Here is an 8,593-nt window from a genome sequence, read left to right as displayed (position 1 = left end):
TTTTATAGTGCTGTCCGAAACCTCAGTGAGGATTATGTGGGAAATGTGCTCAGTATGATATGTATTTATCACAAAAATACATGCATGTATTTATTATTTTGAAAACCCACCAGCCACCTGATCTGGCATGTTTAAATTGTGCGACAGTAATGACGTAAATACCAGCGCGACGGACTAGTCCTTATCCTGTCGTCTTTCCAACTCTTCTCTACTCCATGTTGGTTCGAAATTGTATGGAATAATCTCCATCACTGATGAAGCTGGCAAATCTTGAAATTAATCTAAATTGGAATGATATGGCGATCTGGCCGCTGTGTAAACAGTTTTCAAAATGGCGGCGCTGACATTTCACGTTTCGAAATCTTGCAAAAGTCTCATGAAGATCGCGCGGATAAGCGACACCTGCCATGGACCATATGAACTACATTCTGCATGGCTAAAAACCGAAAAGGCCAATAAGTGTAATATAATATGCCAGTACGAGTCATGATATAAGGTTAATAAAATCAAAAACGTAATTGAATAACACATTAATTAAGAAATAAAACAAGTTTAAAAATGACTTCAGTTCCCCTTTAAGTGATTGCGCCACAGACTGACACCCTCTGTGTGTTAGTCAAGTCAAAGAGAGGACACTGGGTAGTGCTAATATGGCACAGTTTGCTGTGAACACCTCACTGAGCTCTCAACGTGTTTCTTCCTCATATAGCTAATGACTTGTTGTGTTTCAGAATTACTTAGATGCACATACACAACCCACACACACTGAGAGCAAAGCAGGGGTGTAGACAAGACCAAATACACATTGTGTACAAATACACAGCATGCACTTAATATACTTTGTACAGGACACATGCAATTAGAATTTATGTGTAATGGAAATAGCCTAAGGTATTGAATTATTTCAACTTGTAGTTTATTGCATGTGTTTATTTCCTCTCTCTCTCTCTCTGTCTTTGTAGGCTGTAGGTGCCTGAAATGGCCATTCATCAGGGGTGTTTGAGTCTCCCTCTCCAGCTCCTCCTGTTGCTAAGTGCCATAGTGCACTGCCAGGCTCGTCCTTTCTTTGGTCCACCTACAGTTAATGTGGCAGTGGTGTTCAGCAGCTCTGGCCACCAGGGTGAAATAAAAGGCCGTCTGAGCAGGGAGAACTTCTTGGACCTGCCACTGGATGTGAACCCCATCACTGTGCTAGTAAATGACACAAGCCCTAGTGCACTGCTTACACGCCTCTGTCAGACCATGGCTGCTGAGAGTCTCCATGGTGTGGTGTTTGAGGATGATGTTGAGTCAGAGGCTGTAGCTCAGATCCTAGACTTTCTCTCCTCCCAGACATCCATACCCATAGTTGGCATCAATGGAGGCTCTGCCTTAGTCATCCCTCACAAGGTAAATTGACATATCTGTGGTAAGTGAGGGTCTCGGCACAAATTTCCTGGTTGCTCTGTGATTAGGGTATGCAAACTTTTGCTCTTGAGCAGACCCACTTCATCACACAAGTATACCTGACTGCAAGAATTTTGACCTACAAACCCCATTTCCAGAAGAGTTGGGATATTTTCCAAAATGCAGTAAAAACAAAAATCTGTGATTTGTTAATTCACATGAACCTGCATTTAACTGACAAAAGTACAAAGAAAAGATTTTCAATAGTCTTACTGACCAACTTAATTGTATTTTGCCTGCAACACACACAAAAATTTGGATCCATTCTTGCTTGATACAAGACTTCAGCTGCTCAACAGTCCGTGGTCGCTGTTGTTTGATTCTCCTCTTCATGATGCGCCATACATTCTTAATAGCAAACAGATCTGGACTGGCAGCAAGCCAGTCAAGCACATGCACTCTGTGTCTACGAAGCCACACTGTTGTAGCCCGTGCAGCATGAGGCCTGGTATTGCCTGCTGAAGTAAGCATGGACTTCCTTGATGGTAGCATATGTCTCTCTACAATCCTAAAATATATTGCATTTTGGAAAATATCTCAACTTTTCTGGAAGTGAGATTTGTAATTTTGTAAATGTTCATTTTTATTGAAACTTGCCTTGTAATTATTTATTAGTCAGAGATGTCTAAGTTAATAAACTCACTGTTACACTGTTAGAAAGGATGTGTTAAAACTGACACAAACTAGTAAATTCTTACAAATCAATGAGTGAGTTTTGGGGAAACACGTGTTAATTTTGACACATTCACTCTGCAAATTATTTTAACATGGTGAATGTGTCAGAGAGGTTAACATGAAGTTGTGTAAACATGTGCAATATTAACACACTTGGCTACACACATTGTGTCCAAAAGCATGCCTAAAACCTGACACAAAAAGTGTTATTTGACACAAAATTAGTTAATGACAATAATACACTATTTATGACTTCAACACATCTATTATCAACACAGTCATTATCATGAAGTATTAACAATAAGATTCACAGAAATCAAACTGTAGAAAATAACAATACAAATTCAGAGAATAGAATTTCATTAAATTTTCAGCAGTGATAAAGGAAATGTTCGACATAGGATAAAACAGTTCTTTTTCCAAAATGGCGGGCATTAACAGTGTTGTTTACATGATCTCTGAGAAACAAAGAGGATGTTCAGAGGCATTCAGTCACGACTAAAGTGTGGATTTATTTATTTTAGTGAGTCACATAGTGAAATTGTTATAAAATATGATATTTTGTGTACAACAGTGTATAATAAAATGAAAATGAAATGGCAAGTCAATATCATTATCAGAATACAGGCAGCTGCTGTTCAGCTAAATCAAATAGCTCATGCATTAAAAAACTGACACTGAGTTTGTGTAGAGTATTTACATTAGAGGCATTTAGCAGGTGACATACAACAAGACCCTGATATAGAGGATGTGCAGTCATGTGACCCGTCCGTGTTTACTCTGCCATATTGGACGGCTTCAGGATTGTTTACCTTGCATGAGCGTAATGGATCCAGGGAGTAATCCCCAAGAAAATTCGGAAAATACCCCATCTACATCGCGCGATAACTTGTCTAAGTTTGTTCAGCATCTTGAAGGTGACGTGAGGCAGCGTTACGTGGAAAAGTGTTCCAGGTTGGGGATTGCAGATCCGTACAACTTGCCACAATCCTTGTTCAGGGAAATTCGGAGCTGCGGTGCCGGCGATTTGCCCGATCTGGCCTACCACGACATTTACAATTTTCTTGTTAATTGTGAATCGTGTTACACTTGTAAGCTTTGAGGGCTTTGCCAGAGCCTGGAAGCTTATAAATATTTTGTTGCGGGATGGGTATCCCAACTATACCTCTGGAAGGTTCCGAAGAAGAATGTCTACTTGATAACCTCACGGGTAAGTGGCATTAAGACGTTTATCATAAAGAGACTATGCAGGACGTTTTATCGTAAGAATGTTCGAAATCTAAACTCAGTTCCAGATAATGACAGGGTTGTAAATATGTATGTTTTTGTCTGAAAAAAAATATCACAAATCACCGACTATGCAGTTATCATTCAATCCGAAAATCAACTTAACAGATGTACTAGGAGTATTGAATTAGAAGATTACACCTCCCTGATATGAAGTGTTCACTACAAATTCAGCTGGTAGAACTGGGGTACCAGTTTTCTCTTCGCACAGCGGACACCCATTTCACGCACCTCTCCTCGTCTGCGGGGAATCTATAAAATGACAGGCCCTCCTTTTGGCCCTGTCTATTGGTACAACCAAATGCTGAACAAGATATAACCATTCTCGAAAGATCTACTCCCACACACTTGATAATTAGAACGGGTTCGTCTAAGTTCTATGCGCGGCCATGCCATCCAAGATGGCAGATAAACAAATATCACATGACCTCATGACGTCACGTGCACACTCTCTATACCTGCAGCAGTGGGCAGCCCAGGGAGCAGTTGGGTGCTTTGCCACTTCAGCTGGTCCAGGGATTTGAACCAGTGACCTTTTGGTCCCAAAGCTGTTTTGTTTCTCTAGCCCCATATATATATATATATATATATATATATAATTTTTTTAATTTTTTTTAATTTTGTGTGTGTGTGTGTGTGTAGAATGTTGTCAACACAATTTTATTTATTATTGACACAAAACGTGTAAACTAGAGTGCTACACATACAGGCACGGACAAATTTGTTGGTACCCTTACAGCTTGTTGAAGCAATGCTTTATTCAGCCTGAAAAGTGATGAAATCAAAAGCAATTTTCTCTTGTATACTTGCATGCCTTTGGCATGTCATAGAGTAAAGAAAAAAGTGTGAAAACAGATAAATTATTGCTTCTTCTATAAAGATATTATAAAATTGCCTGGACAGATTTATTGGTACCCCAAGAAAAGATTATATATAATTGGATTACAGCAATATTTTAAACTAATTATTTTCTTTAATTATATTACATGTGTCTTTAATCATGTAATCAGTCATTCAGTCTATTTAAATAGAGAAAAGTCATCAGTTTGCTGTTTGCTATATTTGTGTGCAACACATTGAACATGGACCAGGGAAAGCAAAGGAGAGAGGTGTTTGAGGAGCTCAGAATGAAAATTATAGGTAACCATGTTAAAGGCAAAGGCTATAAGACTATCTCCAAGCAGCTTGATGTTCCTGTGACTATAGTTGCAAATATTATAAAGAAATTAAAGTTCCATGGGACTGTAGCCAACCTTCCTGGGCATGACTGCAAGAGGAAAATCCATCACAGACTGAACAGAAGGATAGTGCCAATGGTAGAAAAAGAGCCAAGGCCAACTTCCAAAGAGATAAAAGTTGAACTCCAAGGTCAAGATACATCAATGTCTGTTTGTACCATCCAACACTTTTTGAGTGACAGTGGGCTCAATGGAAGAAGACCCAGGAGGACTCCATTACTGAAAGAAAACAAAAAAAAAGACTGGAATTTTCTAAAATATGTATTGACAAGCCACAAGGCTTCTGGGAGCATGTCCTCTGAACAGATGAGACAAAAGAAGAAGAAGAAGAAGAAATCTTTATTTGTCACATGCACACTTCAAGCACAGTGAAATTCATCCTCTGCATTTAACCCATCTGAAGCAGTGCACACATGCACACACACCCAGAGCAGTGGGCAGCCACACTAGAGTGCCCAGGGAGCAGTCAGGGGCTAGGTACCTTGCTCAAGGGCACTTCAGCCCAAGGCTGCCCCACGTTAACCTAACTGCATATCTTTGGACTGTGGGGAAAACCAGCACACCCGGAGGAAACCCACACAGACACGGGGAGAACATGCAAACTCCACACAGAAAGGCCCTCGCCGGACGCTGGGCTCAAACCCGGAACCTTCTTACTGTGAGGCGACCATGCTAACCACTACACTACCGTGCCGTGGTGACTTTTCAATTAACTCAAGTTTATTGGCAAGTCACATCAGCTCTATGTCCACAGAAGAAAACCTGATGCTTTCAAAGGCACAGTGGTGTAGTGGTTAGCACTGTTGTCTCACAGTGAGAAGGTTCTGGGTTTGAACCTCATGGCTGATGGGGGCCTTTCTGCATGGAGTTTGCATATTTTCCATGGGTTTCCTCTGGGTGCTCTAGTTTCCCCCACCATCCAAAGACATGCAGTTAGGTTAACTGGCTTTTCTAAATTGTCCATGTGTGTAAATAGTTGGTAGGAACTCCTCAATGTCCACCCTGGGTAGTTCTCCTGAGTTAGCTAACAAATCTACAGTCAACTATGGCTGACATACTGTGGTGCTTGAAAGTTTGTGAACCCTTTTGAATTTTCTATATTTCTGCATAAATATGACTTAAAACATCATCAGATTTTCATACAAGTCCTAAAAGTAGATAAAGAGAACCCAGTTAAACAAATGAGACAAAAATATTATACTTGGTCATTTATTTGTTGAGGAAAATGATCCAATATTACATATCTGTGAGTGGCAAAAGTATGTGAACCTTTGCTTTCAGTATCTGGTGTGACCCCCTTGTGCAGCAATAACTGCAACTAAACCTTTCCAGTAACTGTTGATCAGTCCTGCACACTGGCTTGGAGGAATTTTAGCCCATTCCTCCATACAGAACAGCTTCAACTCTGGGAGGCTGGTGGGTTTCCTCACATGAACTGCTCGCTTCAGGTCTTTCCACAACATTTCGATTGGATTATGGTCAGGACATTGACTTGGCCATTCCAAAACATTAACTTTATTCTTCTTTAACCATTCTTTGGTAGAATGACTTGTGTGCTTAGGGTCGTTGTCTTGCTGCATGACCCACCTTCTCTTGAGATTCAGTTCATGAACAGATGTCCTGATATTTTCCTTTAGAATTCGCCGGTATAATTCAGAATTTATTGTTCCATCAATGATGGCAAGCCATCCTGGCCCAGATGCAGCAAAACAAGCCCAAACCATGATACTACCACCACCATGTTTCACAGATGGGATAAGGTTCTTAAGCTGGAATGCAGTGTTTTCCTTTCTCCAAACATACCGCGTCTCATTTAAACCAAAAAGTTCTATTTTGGTCTCATCCATCCACAAAACATTTTTTAAATAGCCTTCTGGCTTGTCCACATGATCTTTAGCAAACTGCAGATGAGCAGCAATGTTTTTTGGAGAGCAGTGGCTTTCTTCTTGCAACCCTGCCATTCACACCATTGTTGCTCAGTGTTCTCCTGATGATAGACTCATGAACATTAACATTCGCCAATGTGAGAGAGGCCTTCAGTTGCTTAGAAGTTACCCTGGGTTCCTTTGTGACTATTACACAGCTTGCTCTTGGAGTGATCTTTGTTGGTCGACCACTCCTGGGGAGGGTAACAATGGTCTTGAATTTCCTCCATTTGTACACAATCTGTCTGACTGTGGATTGGTGGAGTCCAAACTCTTTAAAGATGGTTTTGTAACCTTTTCCAGCCTGATAAGCATCAACAACGCTTTTTCTGAGGTCCTCAGAAATCTCCTTTGTTCGTGCCATGATACACTTGCACAAACATGTGTTGTGTAGAGCAGACTTTGATAGCTCCCTGTTCTTTAAATAAAACAGGGTGCCCACTCACACCTGATTGTTATCCCATTGATTGAAAACACGTGACTCTAATTTCACCTTCAAATTAACTGCTAATCCTAGAGGTTCACATACTTTTGCTACTCACAGATATGTAATCTCGTCTTGTCTCGTCTTCTTCCGCTTTATCCGGGGCCGGGTCGCGGAGGCAGCAGTCTATGCATGGAAGCCCAAACTTCCCTTTCCCCAGACACCTTGGCCAGCTCCTCAGGAAGAACACCGAGGCGTTCCCAGGCCAGCCGAGAGACATAGTCCCTCCAGCATGTCCTGGGTCTTCCCTGGGGCCTCCTCCCAGGGGGACATGCCTGGAACACTTCCCCAGGGAGGCGTCCAGGAGGCATCCGAAAAAGATGCCCGAGCCACCTCAGCTGATTCCTCTCGATGTGGAGGAGCAGCGGCTCTACTCTGAGCTCCTCCTGAGTGACTGTGCTTCTCACCCTAAGGGAGCGCCCAGCCACCCTGCGAAGGAAACTCATTTCGGCCGCTTGTATCCACGATCTTGTTCTTTCGGTCATTACCCAAAGCTCATGACCATAGGTGAGAGTCGGAACGTAGACCGACCGGTAAATTGAGAGCTTCACCTTTTGGCTCAGCTCCTTCTTCACCACAACGAACCGGTAAAGCGACCGCATCACTGCGGAGGCTGCACTGATCCACCTGTCGATCTCATGCTCCATCCTTCCCTCACTCGTGAACAAGATCCCGAGATACTTAAACTCCTCCACTTAAGGCAGGACTTCTCCACCAACCTGGAGAGGGCAAGCCACCCTTTTCCAGTCGAGAACCATGGCCTCGGACTTGGAGGTGCTGATTCTCATCCCAGCCGCTTCACACTCGACTGCAAACCGCCCCAGTGCATGCTGAAGGTCCTGGTTTGAAGAAGCCAACAGGACAACATCATCCACAAAAAGCAGAGATGAAATCCTGTGGTTCCTAAACAGGATTCCTTCCGGCCCCTGGCTGCACCTAGAAATTCTGTACATAAAAATTATGAACAGAACCGGTGACAAAGGGCAGCCCTGCCGGAGTCCAACATGCACTGGGAACAGGTCTGACTTACTGCCGGCAATGCGAACCAGACTCCTGCTCCATTCGTACAGGGACCGGACAGCCCTTAGCAAAGAGCCCCGAACCCCATACTCCCGAAGCACCCCCCACAGAATACCAAGAGGGACACGGTCGAATGCCTTCTCCAGATCCACAAAGCACATGTGGACTGGTTGGGCAAACTCCCATGAACCCTTGAGCACCCTATGAAGGGTATAGAGCTGGTCCAGTGTTCCGCAACCAGGACGAAAACCGCATTGTTCCTTCTGGATTCGAGGTTCAACTATTGGTCGAATTCTCCTCTCAAGTACCCTGGAGTAAACCTTCCCTGGGAGGCTGAGAAGTGTGATTCCCCTATAATTGGAGCACACTCTCCGGTCCCCTTTCTTAAAAAGAGGGACCACCACCCCAGTCTGCCATTCCAGAGGCACTGTCCCCGACCGCCACACGATGTTGCAGAGGCGTGTCAACCAAGACAGCCCCACAACATCCAGAGACTTGAGATACTCAGGGCAGATCTC

General features: G+C 43.0%; 1 protein-coding gene across 1 annotated transcript in view; it reads left to right on the top strand.

The window, feature by feature from the left end:
• Positions 1 to 978: 978 nt before the first annotated feature.
• The window catches only part of grin2cb (glutamate receptor, ionotropic, N-methyl D-aspartate 2Cb), a 59,527-nt gene continuing 51,912 nt past the window's right edge, over positions 979 to 8,593 (top strand). The window contains exon 1 of the mRNA XM_060939021.1: positions 979 to 1,389. Within this exon, the coding sequence (XP_060795004.1) occupies positions 979 to 1,389 (411 nt within the window). The remainder of the gene's footprint in view (positions 1,390 to 8,593) is intronic.

The sequence above is a fragment of the Neoarius graeffei genome, chromosome 14, assembly GCF_027579695.1.
Source record: "Neoarius graeffei isolate fNeoGra1 chromosome 14, fNeoGra1.pri, whole genome shotgun sequence".
Lineage (NCBI taxonomy): Eukaryota > Metazoa > Chordata > Actinopteri > Siluriformes > Ariidae > Neoarius > Neoarius graeffei.
The sequence above is the reverse complement of the archived record's forward strand: the minus strand, read 5'-3'. Positions and strand labels throughout refer to the sequence as shown.